This window comes from Zootermopsis nevadensis, unplaced genomic scaffold (assembly GCF_977971745.1).
Source record: "Zootermopsis nevadensis isolate Lab colony 2312 unplaced genomic scaffold, Znev_1.0 Znev_ptg000027l, whole genome shotgun sequence".
Classification (NCBI taxonomy): domain Eukaryota; kingdom Metazoa; phylum Arthropoda; class Insecta; order Blattodea; family Termopsidae; genus Zootermopsis; species Zootermopsis nevadensis.
The window spans coordinates 3,099,124-3,117,788 of record NW_028259159.1 but is presented as its reverse complement, the minus strand read 5'-3'; the positions used below and the strand labels follow the sequence as shown (position 1 = coordinate 3,117,788).

General features: G+C 33.7%; 2 protein-coding genes across 5 annotated transcripts in view; one reads left to right on the top strand and one right to left on the bottom strand.

The window, feature by feature from the left end:
* Positions 1 to 310: 310 nt before the first annotated feature.
* On the top strand, positions 311 to 2,005 carry ATPsyngamma (ATP synthase, gamma subunit). The gene is made up of 2 exons (XM_022063145.2): positions 311 to 407; positions 525 to 2,005. Exon 2 carries the CDS (start codon positions 590 to 592, stop codon positions 1,463 to 1,465), a length of 876 nt encoding a protein of 291 aa, XP_021918837.1. The 5' UTR covers positions 311 to 407; positions 525 to 589; the 3' UTR covers positions 1,466 to 2,005.
* Positions 2,006 to 4,195: 2,190 nt separating this feature from the next.
* The window catches only part of Rph (Rabphilin), a 54,729-nt gene continuing 40,259 nt past the window's right edge, over positions 4,196 to 18,665 (bottom strand). For 2 of the 4 annotated variants that reach the window (XM_022063136.2, XM_022063139.2), the window contains 12 exons: positions 18,352 to 18,559; positions 17,212 to 17,338; positions 12,867 to 13,018; positions 11,823 to 12,057; positions 11,564 to 11,727; positions 10,555 to 10,637; positions 10,396 to 10,470; positions 9,596 to 9,719; positions 9,041 to 9,150; positions 8,534 to 8,700; positions 7,336 to 7,511; positions 4,196 to 6,504 (listed from right to left, as the gene is read on the bottom strand). In XM_022063136.2, coding sequence (XP_021918828.1) covers positions 6,380 to 6,504; positions 7,336 to 7,511; positions 8,534 to 8,700; positions 9,041 to 9,150; positions 9,596 to 9,719; positions 10,396 to 10,470; positions 10,555 to 10,637; positions 11,564 to 11,727; positions 11,823 to 12,057; positions 12,867 to 13,018; positions 17,212 to 17,338; positions 18,352 to 18,559 — 1,746 coding nt within the window. In that variant the 3' untranslated portion in view covers positions 4,196 to 6,379. Of the gene's footprint in view, positions 6,505 to 7,335; positions 7,512 to 8,533; positions 8,701 to 9,003; positions 9,151 to 9,595; positions 9,720 to 10,395; positions 10,471 to 10,554; positions 10,638 to 11,563; positions 11,728 to 11,822; positions 12,058 to 12,866; positions 13,019 to 17,211; positions 17,339 to 18,351; positions 18,560 to 18,665 lie in introns of those variants that run through there. The other 2 variants (XM_022063137.2, XM_022063140.2) reach the window with 2 other exon arrangements.

Here is an 18,665-nt window from a genome sequence, read left to right as displayed (position 1 = left end):
AATAATTAATTTTCTTATGATTTCTATTTGTAGTAGTGTATTTTATAGCTGCTCTGAACCTTTAAATACAAACGTAATAATTATATATGAAATCTAATAATTTAGTTAAAGTTTTATGATACTTAGCATCAGATTTAATATTGGGATGTTGGTGCTTGTAATATTACCATGTGTGTATGAAAATAATCTCATTCATAACGAAACATGATAGTTTTTAACTTTAATGAATAAATGAAAGTGTTTATATGTCACGTGTAATTATAGAATTTTGTTAACAATAACAGGTTGAAATTGGTGTATTTTTTTAATACTATATGTTTTATTGCAGAATATTGTCATACTACGCTTAGGGCCATCTTTCTTTTGCTTCCGTCTGCTGTTCAGAGTGTCTTGTGGATTATTATTAGGTGAGGTTTAGGACTGTTAATTTATTTTACAAGAAGTTATCGGCTTGTTAAAGAGGACATTTTGAAAGCATTGCACTGTTGTAAACAACACAATATGTAATATTTTGTTTTTTTCAGTGGAAAGTTGCAAGTAGCACACCAGACGGCCTTTCCCTGCAAGTGTACAGGAGGGGACCGTCAAAATGATTCTGGCAAAACTCGGCACTTTTGTGCCCCTTAATGGGCAACAGCAAGTAAGGGGAATGGCAACCCTAAAAGCTATATCAATTCGTTTGAAGTCTGTAAAGAATATTCAGAAGATTACCCAATCCATGAAGATGGTGTCTGCAGCTAAGTACACCAGGGCAGAAAGAGACTTACGGCAGACGAGACCTTACGGTGAAGGTGCAAAAGTCTTCTATGAGAAGGCTGAAGTTGCACCTATAGGTGATGTCCCCCAGAAATTGATTGTTGCCATTACCTCAGATAGGGGTCTCTGTGGGGCAGTCCATACTCAGGTGTCCCGTACTATTAGACAGGAATTGGCAGAAGATCCTGACAACATTAAGATTGTCTGTGTTGGAGACAAGTCTCGTGCCATTTTACAACGTTTATATGCCAAGAATATTATTTTTGTTGCCAATGAGGTTGGTCGCAAGCCTCCAACTTTTCTTGATGCAGCCAAACTTGCAAATACTATTTTGACCAGTGGATATGACTTCAGCTCTGGAAAAATTGTCTACAACAAATTCAAATCTGTGGTGTCATATTCCACTGCTGATCTACCACTTTTCAGCTTGAAGGCTGTTGAAGCTGCTCCTAAGTTGAATGTTTATGACTCACTGGATTCAGAAGTTCTTCAGAGCTACATGGAATTTTCTCTGGCATCACTTCTGTTCTATGCATTCAAGGAAGGTGCTTGCAGTGAACAGTCATCTCGCATGACAGCCATGGATAATGCAAGCAAGAATGCTGCTGAGATGATTGATAAACTTACACTAACCTTCAATCGCACTCGACAAGCTGTAATCACCCGTGAGTTGATTGAAATCATCTCAGGTGCTGCAGCTTTGGAATAAGATTCATCTACTGTGTAATTAGTTTTCACACTGGACTGAGGCAGTAGACATTAGCTTATGGCTGGTCAACAGCACTGGTCAGTATAGTTCCCATGTAATTAATTTGTTTCTGAACTTGAACTGCTGTAATGAAGATTACTTTTGGAGTCACTGGTTATCAAGTTATTCCTATGCCATGTAAAATTCTGCAAATAATTTTGAGACAGTATTTCCATATATCATGATTGTATCATATTCTTTATTTGATGAGGCAAATCTATTTTCTGTATTTTTCAGTTCCTTGTGTATCTAAAATGGATACATTCATGTAGCCCCATACAACATCATATATTGTCCAGTGTATCCATTTTAGTCACACAGTTATTGATGTATATGAGGAAGTCAATTTTCAGCCTTAATTTTTTATTTGTGATTTGTATTCTATAATGTGTAATCTTATACAATAATAAATCAAATATTTGTAATTCAGGTTATCATACTGTCCTATATGGATTCTTCAGCTGTTATCTGCTCAGAAAGAATAAATCTTTCAAAAAACTTTTTAAATTGTACTGAATTTTTTTTTAGTAATCTGTTGAAATGCAGGAATGCATGTATGTGAAGAGGTTACAAGGGAAGAGAGTAATGGTGATGAAGTGAAGTGGTTCACAACCACAAGTGTGAACTGGATGAGGACTGAGAAATATTTTTACATTTGAAGACCTCAAGTTTATAATTAAAATTGTGCTTGTAGTTTTATATCTGAAGGGATCGGTAAAAAATATTTTAATCATAAGGTCCTCAAGTATGTATATACAAATGTCACAGCCAAATGGTTTTCCTCAGTCTCCCCAGGAAAATGCCAGGATATAGTACTACTTTAAATTAGGTCATGACCACTTCCTCCCATATTTTTTCCAGTTCATTATTCATTTATCATCCTGTCATTCAACACTGTGTAGTCTGATAAGGTCCTTAAGTATACCACAAGTAAGTATTTAGCACAGTTTATCACAATTTTAGCTGTGTCAAAATTGCATCTCCCTCAGCTTCCAAGAAGAAAGGTGTAAGTTAAGTTAATCTTCTAGTGACTTTGATAGTTTCCGATTTTGGAGGAATATTGCCATCCATATAACATTACTAGCCAGGAGTTGTTCATATTTTGCTCTCTTGCATACAGCTGGATTATTTCTGTTAACTACAATTCTGTCAAACGAAATTGTTCTTATCTGCCTCAGAGGTTTTGTGTACAATATTTTAAGGCATTATTTTGGGTTGTCATCCTCTTTACTTGCCTTCAGTTAAAGTGATATGGTATACAAATTCTACATGCATACCGTAACAAAATTTAACTCTGTATGCCAACAAAGTGAATGACATAATTCTTTTGTACAGATCTGTATCTATCTTCTGTTTTGCCAAGTGTTCCATGATGTTAAATTGCATGAGCAACTGTCAAAGTCTATGAATAATGCACCATTGTTATTTAAGAAATTACTTGTTTTAAGCAGACCTATTGGGGGGGGGGGGGGTGAAGGTCATGTGCCAGAGTGCAGATTCTTCACTCTTAGATAAATTTCCATCCTTACAAAAATGTACGTATCATTGGATTGTCAGTACATAAGGTGGCTTAAGTAGCAGTTGTAGGAATGATAATGTAAGGTGTAACATTGGACTCTTCAACTTTGATCATGCAGGATAGGGAATATTGACCCAACATGGCAGGGCTGCTAATAAAAGTTAATGAGTTGCTATGCACTTGGCAGGACAAAGAAACTTGAAAATAATTCAAGATTCCCAGCACCATAATTTTATTAAGATATAGTTGCTTCATAGGTTCTGGGACTGGAAATGTAACTCAGTTTGGCAGCTGTAAGAAGCTTGTAGATGTTATAACCTCAAATGTACCTTTGAAGTTGTATCCCTTCAGCCAGGAAACTAGTGAAAACTTCATGGTGGGTGGGCAAGCAGCACAGTATCATGCTTGGTGAGTTTCAGAAGCAGTAGCTGATGTACTGGGGCACATCCTCTTTGGTCACTGTATATCTTCATATTCAAATCTTTTGTCAAGACCAATCTTACACCTTATTTATGTTTCCTTCTGCCATCTTCCAGGGAATTGATTGATGACCATTACTCACATTTAACTCTACATTTGATGATTACTTAAAATTATAAGAAAGTCAAATCTGTTTTTATCTGAAATGTTTTTTCTTCTATCTTGAAATCACTTAACCAAAGAAAAACACATTTTGTAAGTGCTGGTGGCATTTCTTTCACAGTTAGTGTCATGGAAAATGTAGTAGTGTATATACTCAATTGCCAACATTTTCATGACCCACTTTGGGATTTGGCTGACATCATTCATGCTCTGCCACTGATACAGTAGTATATTAACTGCAACATCAGTGAAGCCAGTATTATTATAATGCATACATATTTGCTTCCCAGAGTTGATTTTTGGGCACTTCCAGATGTATTTAGTGTCTGAAACTTTATATATATATATATATATATAAAAAATACAGTGAAGTTGTGCCCAGAAAGATAACAACTTTAGGAAAAATAATATGGGTTTGACTCTTGAAGCAGCTTTTGGTTGATTTGCTACACTACACATCTGTAAGGAAAATGACAAAAATTTACTTTCACTTTCCTGTTCTAGAGAAAGCAAGGGATTTGTTGAATTTACACAGTGGACTGGGGGCTTAGAAATATGTAAAAAAATACCTAAACAGAATTCAGAGAAGATAATGGAAAAGAAAAATATTTATTATCACCACACTGTTCAGGAAAAATAAGGAAACTAGTTAATTTGTAACATTGCTCCACAACAGCATTTTACGTATAATACATGGTATCAACTGTGCAGCCATTTGGCTCAAATAGCAATAAAAATGAACTATCAAACATTTATTTCAGCTGAAAAAAGTTCTTACCATAATTGATTGTCTTAAAAATGAAATAACACTTTAAATATTTCAGCTGGTTATAGTTACATCTGCACTCATACAAATTATTGATAAAAATATAGTAGAATGAGGAAGGATACTTCCTGTTTTCATAGATGTTGAAGCTTAGTGTTACAGCATATTACACAGCATTCATCTTGAGGCCATTAACAGTGAAAAAGACACTTCCTGACAAGAAATAACTGCTCAAAGACAAAAAAAAAAAATATTTATATAAACATAGTAGCATGTGTGACAAAACTGGAGATAAGAAGTATCATAAAAATATTATAGAATAGCATAATTTTACAGCTTTCAGCCAGGCCATGACAACACGTCACAGTTCTGTATCAGTTGCAATACTGCGCCTTGTTCTTATTGTATTTAAAACACAGAAATTTTGGTTTCTCTTTTAACAGACTGTACCATCAGTAATATCTTCAGAACAGTTAGATCCTGAGCTATGTCTAAGTCAAGGTGCTGCTGCTATGCATTTTGAGTGGTAGGGCACTTCCTTTAAAGGTAGTATTATATGGATTATGCTATGAGAATTCTAGCCCACCACAATTCTCTGTCTGACATGGTCTGTGCTATAGGCTGTTCAAGATATGTATGCACGGTAGTTTGAATAGTCCTGAGATATGCAAGTTTCTTCTTATTTTGCTTTTACACATGATACTCACATCTATACAACATCAAAGAAAGTGTCACTAATACATCCAGAAAGATGGCTGTGTTGTGGGTGTTCTTGATAAGAGGAATTAAGATAAATCAAATCAGCACAAAAAGTATTAATATTTAAATAAATGCCACTTGCCCATTATTTAAGGAAATTAATCATATACATTGTAGCAACTTGCAGTTGTTGACTGCAGAACTTAAGACACTAGAAGAGGAAAGGAGATCAAGTAAAAAAACTAAACTAAACAAATTACTACTTTCTTTCTGAACATAAACTTCTGGATACTTCCTGCATTAATTTTTTTTCAATAAGCCTTGTGAATATAGTGTTCTGTGGAGTTCACTATACCTTGCAAGTTCATAATACAATAGTTAAGATTAAAGCCCAGTAATTCTTTACAAATGAATTTTCCCAATTATTGTTTAATCTCTTCACTTTCTCTAATATATAGAATTCCAAATATACGTGCTCAACTTCATCACTGTAGGATCTGTTTTATACATGACTTCTGAGTCATTGTTAACTCTTTCAGTGTTATAATCTGACTGAGCAGTTATTTGCGCTGCCATGGTGAAAATAAAGTGATCACTTATCAATATTATGTAGTGCACTCACATACAAGATGGCAGCAATGGAAGAAGCAACCCCTCCTGGTTATAATTGTGCACAAGTTGGTATATGCACACCGAGTTGTTACTAGAAGCTATACCATAGCTCAGGTGGTTAAATGCCAGTTTCACATTGTGGAGGCTTAGGTTTAATTCTGGGGCAGTCAATGTGACATTTGTCACAGACTAACACTGAGACAATTTTTAATTTTAGTGCTTCAATTTTGCCTGCCAATCATCATTCCACCAATGTACATCCTTTTCTCTCTACACCTAAAAAGTCTGTAAAGGTCCAACCAGCCAGCCAGCATGCCATCAGAACTGCTAGCTATGGCCTTGTCTCTGACCTGACAATTCTGTGAACTGAGAGTGAAGAAGTTAACATAGCTATTGTTTCTAGAATTGATATCATATAGACAGCATGGATAAAATGCAGCACCTCAGAACATACACAGTTTAACATTGAAAGGGTTAACTTTATAAACAGGCTACATTATACAAATACCAAGAAAGTGCAGAAACTGAAAGTTGTATTTTAAATTGTTACATCTTTACAAATGCATAACACAGAGTTTGAAACCATTTGACAAAGTAAAAGAACTTTGCTGAATCCATCCAGTATTCTATTTTATTTGTATTCAGGCGCTTGTGTTTAGAATTCCAGTTGTAACAACTTATGTTTCTGGGTTGAGGACTAGTCAGAGAGCATATCTTCTCCAAGGTTGTGCCAACCTTCATGCTTGTGATCTGGGAATTTTATCATATCCACCCAGTGCTTTAGACGCTCTCCTTTTGAGTGCCATCCAAGTTGCAAGCCACCTAAATATCAAGAATAATGTTACTGCAAGTAAGGGAAATGGGCTTGGTACATGAAAGTATGGTAGGTTAATTGGTATATAACTGACTAAACTGCACTTGCTATTTGTTATTGTAAACTTAAAGCGTTGAAAAGTCTTCTTGAAGTTGGAGTACAGGTCAGTTTTGAGACGGTACCAACACTATAGACACTACTGTACAGAATCATAAATTATTTTTGTTACAATTTTTTACATATTTACAATGCTGAAATTTTTTAAAAATAAAAGTTGCAGATCATCAAGAGGCCAATATTTTATGCCATGTTTCAATGTTTATGTGTGATGAGCATTTCTTGAGAAAATTTATAAAATCTAATTTGAATCTGAAGGATCATATAACACCAGTACCAAACAAAAATTAAATTTGCTTGATAACTGTTAGTGTAGACCCCTCATTACCTATTCTAGTAAAAATCTGTTGAGATGAAACATATGCTATTGTGTATGAGAAAAGAAAATGAGCACAAGTGAGGTGAAACATGAGAACAGACAAGTATGATCTCTCCAGTAATGTTTATTTTATGCTTGTGCAAGAAACACATAAAAACTAAACAACTTTACTTATGAAGTAGGTAGTGACATTTCCTCCGTTACAGATGTAAGAGTTATCTTGCCATAACTAAAGTCACCAGAAAACCAGAACCTTGTTTGTAGAAATGAAGTGCACTACATGAAGTAATTTAGGTGCTAATACAAAGTGGTTTCCTGTTGTACATCCTACCATTACACCTTATTCTACTGTGTAACATAAAAATTAGATGTTATCACAAAGATACAACTGTCAGAAACTCACCAAGATAATCATTGCTCTTCCCATAATCCTTGTCCCAGACAGTAATCTCAAGAGCTTGTTTTGGAAGTTCAGTCATCTTTGTATCAAAAACAAATTCTTCATTGAACACTGGATTAAGATTCTTCCACTTGACTGAAGTCTTGTACTTACGATGGAAAGGGTCTGGCTTCAAGCGCCTGAAAGAAATGTACAGGATTAAATATAATAATGACTCTTTCCTCTAAATACTAAATCATATAATGTCAAGGAGAATTGTAATAAAAACATAATGAGAAATTCTGGCATTCACATGCATGACAGATACAGAAAGGGCAATATGCTCTTTTGGAACTAAGGTTCAGCATACAAATGAGATCATTTATATACAGCCTACAAAGCTATACAGAGAAATAGCTGCAACTTTTAAAAGAAATGTATGCAATAATAAAAAAATTGTTATGCTCTTAAAGAACAATGTAGGAAATTTTCATTAATCGATCACAACAAATTATATGGTCCTGAAATAGATTCACAAGCATCTGGATGATATTGTCATAACATTATGTGTATCCCAAGTAAAAGTGCTGTGTGCTAATTACTCTCTCTATATAATCACAAGTAGCTTTAAACCTGCACTTACTTTCTGAAAATTTTGACGTGTGTAATTAATATAATAAATTAAATGAAAGAAAACATTCTATATTATTCTTAAACATAAATTCTTTCTTACATTTCATTTAATATTAACAGTTTAATAATAATCAATAACTATGAGTTAATACCATACTGAGGTTCTACATATGTTCTCACAAATTGTTCAGGTTGGTTACACAGTAGAATATTCAAATAAAAAAGTTATTTTTATTCATTTTCATATTGGCCCACTGCCCAAACACTGAAGTTAATACCCAGAAAATATTATTTATACATTATTTGGTACAGAAAATATGTTCTGTTTATTAGCCCTGGTCGAATGGGTATGATTAAGTCTGCTAGTCTACAGCAGCCAAGAAATTAACTACCTTTACTGACTGAATTAAGAAAAAAAAGGTAATTTTACATTGTCAGTGTTAAATTTGTTAACATGGACTCCAAAGTGTGGCATTTCCTACACTCCATACATAAAAGCTCAGAAAATGTGGCCTGTTTCCCTTTTGTAAAGAATAAATCATTAACCAGTAATCAATAAATGTAAGTAAATCAGGAACAAAAAACATACAGTTTGACAAAAGGATCAGAAAAGCCATTGTTGTCCATTGGCTGAAGGTTAATGCATCGCACGATGCCCACCACAAGAGCTCGCCGACGTGTTGAGTAACATAATGTCACGAGGATCTGTCCATGTGCCCATGTATCATTTCCCCATACCTCATCTTCCTCCTCCACCTGACAATAAATCATATGGCCATAGTTACACATAAAGGACAAAAATCACCTTCTGAAGTTTTAGATTTATTTCTATGTAGACAAATAAAGAAATACTGGGGTACTTTGCAGAAAATTATGCACCAGTAATAGTCAAGAGAATGGCACTGGCCACCCTATTGTTAGTCATTTCATTCCATTAATGACCATGAACCATGTTAAAAAATAATTTTATACACATAAAATAGTGAAAATATGAACACTGAATAATATTTAATGATTTCTGCCATTCATTTAAGCAACCAATGTTTAGTTTATTATTACCAGTATTTATAATGCTGTCTAAAAGCAGAAATGTTACCGGGTAATGCTTTTCCAGGTAGATATTCATATGTTTAGGTTCCTGTGGTTTGAGATGTATCAGAGGAATACGAGCTTCGCCTATAAAGTCATGGCCATATTTATCATCATCTGAAACAAATATATTTCACTATATAAATCATAATGCACTTTTAAATTTATTTATGGTTTAATAAGTGATGCATAGCTCATATCTTTGTGTAAAATGCTAGAATGCTTAGACAATAATGTATTGGAAAGAAAATGGAATGTGGCCTAGTTTAAAGGTACCATCTCCATGAGTGGAGGGACTGAGGAAATCACAAAGAATCTCAGTCAAATTAGCCAGTCACCAAGCTGAGATTTTAACCTGAAATCTCCCAAATATGAAGCAGGAGTGTTAAGTACTCAATTCCATTGTTTTTAAATATACTTGTGTACTTTCCCATAGTTAACTGATTCTAAGACAAAGAAGGTAAAAAGAAATAATAATCTTATGTGTATTTTATATTTTTATGATTCTGATATTATAGACATAATGTTAATTTCTGAAAAGGAAAATAACTATAAAACTTACCAAGAATAAGAATATGTAACAGCTTTCTCCCGACATCCCCATCTGTCACTCCATAGAATGTCAATGTCTCATTGAATTCTGGATTCCGCGTTTTGTGAACAGTCTTGGTGCGCAGTCTATTTGACTGTAAGAACAACAAAGAAGTAGGTAGTTAGTGCTGTTGAGTCAACTCTAAATAAATTAACAATAGAGAAATTGCACTTTAAATACAGTGCCCACAAACACAGACTTAACAAATATAAGGACATTAATTACTTATTGTGATATCACCACACCTATGTGTTAACAGCACAGACTATGTTTTTAAAGTTTGTCTGTACTACAGTAATACACATAAAACTGGAGAAGAGAAAATTAGTACTACTTTAACATAATTTCATGTTTTTGTTACTTATAAAATAATAATTCATTAAATAATCACTTATTCAAGAGAATTAAATCACATTCATAGCTGAAATTAAGTAATTTCATCTTAATTAGCCAAATAATATTCAGAAGGAGAAAAATTATAAGATATGTTTATTAAAGGGGGAGTATGAACATGTGTTATGCATGCATGGCAATAACTGGATGTGAATGACTAACCACTGGAAAGGCTAAGAATATATGAGACTTTGAGACTATAGAGAAACGAAGTAAGAAATGGTATAAAAACAGGGCAGAGAATCTGCAGATATGGATACAAGAGGAACACTTGAGAAGACTATATATACTGAAGTAGGTTTTGTAACAAGGCAACCAAAAATAGTGGAAAATACATTGGATAATGATCATGATGTTACAAAAATACATTCTCTTACCTTGCCTCCTGTGGGCAATATATTCAGTCTGCAGAATGGATCAGAAAGGCCATTGATGTCCATGGGTCTTAAACCCTAAACACAAAGTAGAGACAGTATGTATACAATTATAAATCTGAATTTACAAGCTAAATATAATTCGTTTAATGCAGCTCCTACCTTGGCACGATGTAGTGAGCAGGTCAAGGCAGATGTCACAGGATTGTATAAGAGTGTCAGTTCTAGCATTCCTAGGTTCACTGCTGTGACAAAACAAGCACGTGTAAATGTATGTTCTACTTGCTATCTGTAAAATATTTTAAAATGTTAAAATTCTGCCAAGAAAAAGAATTTAAAGAATTAAGTATTTATAAGTTTCCTGACTGAACATTAATTTATATTACAAATATTCCACCTATTATTGATAACTCTGTAGTATCATTGTATGTTCTGATGGGTCTCTACTTATTGTATACATTTGAACATTACTAACCATTAACATATGACTGTAGACTACTGGAAGGTGATTTTAATGTTGAGAGCAAAGATTATGAAATTGTACCAGCTTGTATACCAAATTTATGAAAAATACTTTAAGAGATTATTTTTGATTGTAAAAATTTAATTACATTATATCATCAACTGAAAGGTAAAGCTGTGAACTGGGGAAAAAAGAGAGAGTAAAAGGCATTTTGTTCTCAAGTAAAAATAGTTGTTCTATGTTCTTCTTAATTGGTTCTATGTTGTACTTACTTCTGGTTAAACAGGCTAAAAAATGTAAGTTCTGTTTTATAAAATTTGGTCCAATACAACCAAGCTTATTATGCTCATAATGTTTAGCAAACTACATACATTTTTTTAAGTATTTGTAAGAGAATCAAGAAAGTATGTAACAGTGAGTTTGTGGAGAAGATAGATTTCTAAGAAAGGTCATTATTATACACTGAGTTAAAATAATTTAACCAAGTATTCTAATATTGGAACTTTCCTTCAATTTAAGAAGTTATGTGAGAATTTATCATTAATGATTAATGCAGGTTAGAGTGTCAGACAACATTTCAAGTAACCATAACATTCCTCTTTTATATTAACATTTATAAACATAACAAACCAATGAAGTGGTAAAATAAATACATTTTAAGAGGAGCAGCCACCTGCATGTTAAATATATTCTTACAGAACTACTAACCGTTTTCCATAACTGATGCATCAGCACTGTCCTCAACCACATCTGCCCCACCACAACTGCTGCTAGCTGTTCGGTGGCCGCTTGCTGAACTACCCGAAAGTGATGCTCTATCTTCTGACCAGTACCACTCACGTGATATATTTGATCCTTGTGAGTCCCGGCGCCTAACAAAGACATACAAAAGATGCATAATCCCAATACAAATGAGACATTGAGCCTTATACATGAACAAATACAGGAAGCAGTGACAAGTTCTTACATGTGTAAGTAAGGCGAGGCTGCCACATTGTGGCTGTGTAGTGACAGGTTGTTCTCCATGTCAGTTCCAGCATTTTGCCGGTGGTCGCAGGACTGATCCAGATGTGGTTGACTAGCATCCATTCGGCTGCAGGTTGAATCAGGCAAGTTGCAACCTGCTTGTCTGCTGAAGTTCACTGAAGATGCCAGACTCTCACGACTCCTGCTGTAGTCTCTCATGTTTCCAAAGTGGTGACCTGTTTAATACTTAAAGTGGGTAGAACTGTCCCTGTGCTTAAGCACCATAAAATGGTGGCTTGACAGAGCACAGAAATAAAGTTCCACATATTCTGATTCTTGGAAATAATTGTAGGCAACAGGTCAGTTTCATAATCCAGCCTGCTGACACCCAAGGTCACTTGTGTCAAAGAGATATTATGAATATATATACCTTGTTAGGAATGAAACCCTATCCACAGTCTATCACTTAGAGACTTACAGGGTAATTCATAGTTTCAGACATATGTATCAGTTGCACTCTACCCCATTGTGTTAAAATGTCAATCAAGGCCAGCATATATTAAACATATGAAATGTTCAAAATGATTCCATTCTATATGCTATGTTCTTGCCAGGTACTGAATATTATTTATTAATTTTAAACTCTGTCATCCTTACATCACAGTTTACATGCAATCCAGCAAGCTGTGTATCGCACTAGCATAATGCTAAACCATTAACCCAGAGTTAAAGATTGGCCAACAGCCCAGCAGTATGGAGATTTAAACTCCTTACTCCCATACAGTAAAGGTTAAAGTTTTAATATGTATATTATAAAAAATAATACAGATATGTTTATTTTAATAAAAGGAAATTAATCAAAGACTCATTATTATTACTAATGGTTACAGTGAACAACGAACATTTTACCTGCTCATTACTATATACATATCTATGATTACTTGCAACTTTGGTTAAATTCAAGTCAAAAAGAATTTATCACCAAACTAAAGAATGTTTCCTTTCATCAGTATGTACTGCAAGTCCTGGAATGCTGGTAACTTACCTAATTTGTCACTGTCACTGTAAGAATGAAGATCGCCTGTTATTTCTCCATCACTTGTGAGTGACAGTGACTCTGAGCGCTGGGAAAGAAGTGATCCAGACATTGGCCCAAGAGTTGGGTCAAATGTTACACAACTCCCTTGTCTTCTCAGACTGAAATTAAAATAATTCAGACAATAAATAGCATGACCTCCAAGAATCTACTGTTACTGTTTTTTTCTCTCTCCTCTTCAGTTACATTTTGCATTATGGAGCTCTGACATCAGAACTCTAGATAAATGGTTATGCAGTTGAACTGCTATTAATATAGAATTATAGCACGTCTAGGACAGTTAGCGTTCAGTTGGAATATTTTAGAAGGTGAAAGAACCACTGCCATTAAAAAAACGTTTTAAGACACATTTCATTATAGACACATTTTATATGCGTATATTCACGAAGTCTACTTAATTATTTGATGGTAATTTTTCCCAAAGCATGAAGAAAATACATATGACATTGAATATTCAAGGCTTCAGTAGCCACAACTTTCAGTTTCAGGTAAAGTAAGTGTTATATTTGAACTGAAATTGAATTAAATACATTTTAATAATAATACCAAACATGAAATTTGATCAAAATCTGTTTCTACACAGCAGTTATCACACACAGATAAACAAACAGTGGACATGCTGGAGAATAATGATGCTTATGTGAAATGCACCTGATAACTGAAACAATTTAAAATTTGCAAAAGAGTCAAAAGGAACTTCATTCTGGAAGTCTATTTGAAAGGATATCCTAATCAGTTGATGAATGTTATAAATCACTGAGATATTATTTATCACTGATCTACATTTTTAAGTATTATTTATTTTTAGAAGGAGATATTAAAATGATTGGCAATGATTATGTAGTTCATTCACAGTAAAACCCACAGACAAATTAAAAAAGATCCAAACTTAGTTTTCTCAGTATTCATGATATTAGATATATGTATTGTTTCAGAATCAAGAGACAGTTTCAGTTCTTTAAGAATGTGAGTTCATCCCATACATTTATATCTGGCTTGATTATGAACTGGACATACAATTAAAGTACAGTCACATATCTCTGAAATCTGTAACTAAATAAAACAATGATGTATTTTTAAAGTCCATACACTTTGTGAACAGATATAAGGAATGACACAGAATTTAAAAACAGAAGATAACAGCATTAAATTAAAGAGATCAAAAAGATGTGATATGAACACTTGAATGTTAACCAAGAAATAATCACAATTATTTTGTCAATACATGATATTATAAAGACATTTAATGTGGTGACTGAGGTAGTGGTTTACCTCATACCCTTATATATATAAATGGTATGATGATAGAGACATGAGTGACTTATCTTTATCTCTATCTAAACATTTTACATACTATATTTAAAAATTACCATTTCATGAACTTATATTACTCCATCACCACCACCATATATGAATTATTTTGAAAGATTATGATGAGATAGTACAGATGTCCATAAATTAGTGGATGGTTTTAAAAACATAATGAAAAACTTATGTATGAACTTCTGCAACTACATGTGGAAAAAACTTTAATGATATGTGACTGTTTTGTGGCACATAAGTTTATTTGTATGTATTATAAATAAATAATTACATCACTTCAAGTTTTCTGTTAATTTATGGACAGTGACTATTGAACTGCAACACCAATATTGGAGACAACCTTAAGCAACATTGACAACCATGCAAGTGTCTTTCAGCCTCACAATTCCTCTCACAGTAAACCAGAACATTGTTTACATTAGAAGTATGTTATACTATAATTAATATCCAAGACCAGTGGCGTGCGACGAAACTTGAATCATATCAAAACAAGAACTTTATTATGAAGTTAATACAACTGGAAATGAAAGATGCAATAAAAATCATACCTTTAAAAAACTGGCATGTTTTAAATTTATTGACAGAATACACCAACTTAAGTTTTAGCTCTGTAGGGGTTGCAATGATATATTAGGGTTTCAAAAACTTTGTACATCACTGTATGCTTATTATTTGAAAGTTAATGTTTATTTCTAGCATAATTTAACCATGCCAATACATTGTACAAATACAGTGTTTATCGAATTATTTAGAATATTTAAAAAAAATTGTATTTATGTTTATATAAATGGAGTGTTGATGGTTGTCTTCTGGGCTGTGATGTCATTTAGTCTTTTTACTGATTAACCACCTACAAGGCCATATGACACTGCAATACAGGAGACCACCATAAACATCTTTGCTGTTTTGGAAACCTCAGATCTCAAATATATATAGGTTTGAATCTATGAACAGTCAAACATGATATCTCATAATAAAGTTAAAACATAATTTATGTAGAATGGAAAAATGTATTATATGTTGGTTTATATAAAGAGTTTGCATAAATAATATAAATGGTACATCATTATATGAACCACTTTTCTAATACTTTCAAATATTCTATGACAACTTTCATACCACTCTCTTCATATTCTCATAGAAATTAAAATTTTATTCTGTTTGCCTTGTGTGAATAATACACAAAATGGATTGAGCACACTGATACTGATTCTGAAATGACCTACTAGACAATTACTGTACCCCTCTTTGAACAGATATACATTATTTATTCTAACAAAATTATAATAAAGGCAGTGCCAGCACGTCCACAAGTGCAGTATAGCAGGAAGAACAACCAAAGGCTAATAGAACAACCAGCTGTTTAAGTGAAAAATGTCATTCTTGAGATCAACACATTTATTAAACAAAGAATTAATATTATAGTATTTAGCACCCCAGAACAATTTTAATATATGGTCTGTGGTCTACTGAAATATCTTTAAGGGAAGAAGAACATATGAAGAACTACACCAAAAGTATAAATTGTGCGAATCAATACTGACATTTCTCGCAAGAGGTGTGTCCATAGAACAGCAATTTTCTGCCCCCAAATGCATCCATACTTACACGAGAACTAGTCAAGGACAGCAGAGACTTGCACAACTATCCATCATCTCCATCAAGAAGAAAATGCTGAAGTACCTAAAGAGTGAAAGTATTTTTTATGACCCCACTATTAATTAATGTTCCACGAAAAGGGATGAACAGAGCTGAATTTAATTATAATGTTAGCTTTTGATGCTGCATACCCCAAGATATTTCAGACATAATGCACCGCACGCCACTGTAAAAAATAAGGAAGTAAGTTCATACACTAAAGCTTTAGCATGATTAAGCACTTGTTTATTTGGTTTATAGACTTTGTCATTTATTGTTTTAAGATATTAATCAGTATAAGAATTAAATTAGTTTTATTAAGCTCACTGTATGTATGAAATTTGCATATTTAAAATTTAATTTCATATTTAAAGACTTTAGTTTATTGTACAATTTAATTTGAAACATAAACCTGGGAAGGTAATTATGAAAGAGTAAGATAAGGTAAGCCACTTGCCAAAATAGGGGCTCAGAGAAGCACACACTGCCTGAGTGTTTAAAATTTGTCTTTCAACTGAATATTCTATAACAATTTCTTGTTGAACACTGTCACTGTGCAAAAGATATGTTTCTTTCAATTTACATTGTTGTATCTTGAAAATTTCACTCACTGTTACAACGTAGGATTAGCTCATACATTTTGCTAGACTATCAGTGCTGTAAGGTTGTTAGCATACAAGATTAGTACTCAGAGTATTCTGTGTTAAATTATGACACCTGCCACCAAGACCAAATGGGAGGACAAGAAAGTTATACTTGTCAGCAAGCAATTTAGGTAACTTCTAGAGCAAGAACACTTTAACTACACCTTGGACAGAATTATGGGTAAAGCTACTTAAATTTCAGGAGCCATATTGAAATATTAAAAAGAAGGTATACATATTGGATATGAAGACTGGAGTTCTCCAATGCAGGGTTGAAGAACAGCATAGACAATTCAGAACATTTTGAGTGTATCACTCAGACAGTTAATTGCTCACATAGTTAAATTACAGGAAATGAGACATATTCTTTCAGGTTCACGACAGCAGACATAAGATGAGCACATATAACCGCAGTCTGCTGACTGGCAAGCATTTACTTCAAATGCAACTAATGTAGTTGAACTGCACAACAAAACTCTTATTGTGGTAAGTGCTCTGTTCCACCATCTTAAAGTATATTTAATTCATTATACTATTTTAAGCAGATTCGTATTGTTATTTTCAATGTGGTGTATGCAGATATAGTAACACTTAACATGTGAACATAAAATTATTTAATTAACTGTTAGGAATAGAAGACCTCTTGACATAATCAGAAAGTACCTCAATATTGTCATATTCTGCCTCACCTATGATGGCTGCCTCCAGCTTCTGTGTCATCCATATGCCGCCCCCTTGCCTGACGAGCTCTTCTGTTGATTTCATCTTCAGAACTGCTCTCTTCCTCATATTCACCACTGCCTTTTCCACAAACCACTGTAAAAAGGGAATATCAATGACCTCTCTACAAGATTTCAGGCATTCCTGGGAATTCAATGATAATGTGGATATTGTGTCTGGGTGATGGCTCTGTACTGAACCCTGAAACACTGGCAATACAGCTTACATTTATGTGGTATCATCACCCAAAAGCAAGACCTACATCAGTATATTTACTCCCATTAAAATGGATTATTGCATCATTTCAGCTTTATTAAATTAAGTACAAGTTGTTTTTTGATTAGAGAATTATAAATGTTTTATGGCAGATCACAATAAAATAATATATACAGTTCAAATAATAAATACGGTAAATCTGGAGGAAAAAAAAACACAATCTTATAGACTGGATTGGATGAAAGGTAATTCCATTAAAATAAATCAAAATGTTGGATGAAAAATTAAGATGTTAATTTACATAGGAAACTCTGATGTCTGAAGATTTTAAAGGAAGTACTTTAAGCAATGAAAGATTATGATTTCAGCCAAATAATTTAAACTTCGATCTGTCCTCGTTATGGCTAATGGACTTAACTGTTTCATACCCACATTTTCATTACAAGGCTGGCAGAGGTGCTGAAGGATGTGAAGATGATTACAAGTTGGTGATTAGTGGGTAAGAAGTGTCATATTTTGAGATCATGTCCTAGTTTTTAACAAAATAATTGAGGAGCGCCACTCATAGTGGATTGTGTGTATTTACACAATATGAATAAAATATAACAAATTCTACTCAGGCTACCAGCCATGTAAGGTGGCTTAATGAAGAAAATACCAACGTTTCGAGAACCATCTTCTTCCTTGTCCTCAGGGTACTGTGTACTGGTGTCTTTTTCATTAAGCCACCTTACATGGTTGGTAGCCCAAGAATTTATTATATTTAGTCACCATGAAAGCTACAGATCATACATGAATAAAATATGTCAGTAATTTTTATTACAGCCCTTCTTCATTTTAAAACAAATCATAATTAAACCAAATAAAATAAATGTAAGGACAGAATATTTTACATTTTGATCCAGCAGGTGTGCTTTTAAGTGTAGGTGTTGTACTGTTGGTAGATGATGAAGTGATGTTGGCCGACTGGAGGTACTCATGCCCACCACTGCCCCGTGACCAGCTGTTTTTCTCAAGACCTGGACGTTGAATTTTCCGACCACCATACCTTCCAGAATCAGGGTTGCTCTTTTTCTCAGGTAGGACATACTTTGGCAAACCCTGTACACAGCATAAAGCAGGAGAGTGTGCTATTACAACTCTACACAATGTAGGTAAAATGACTGATTTCTGGGTTTATATACACTACATATTAATGTGCCAAAGA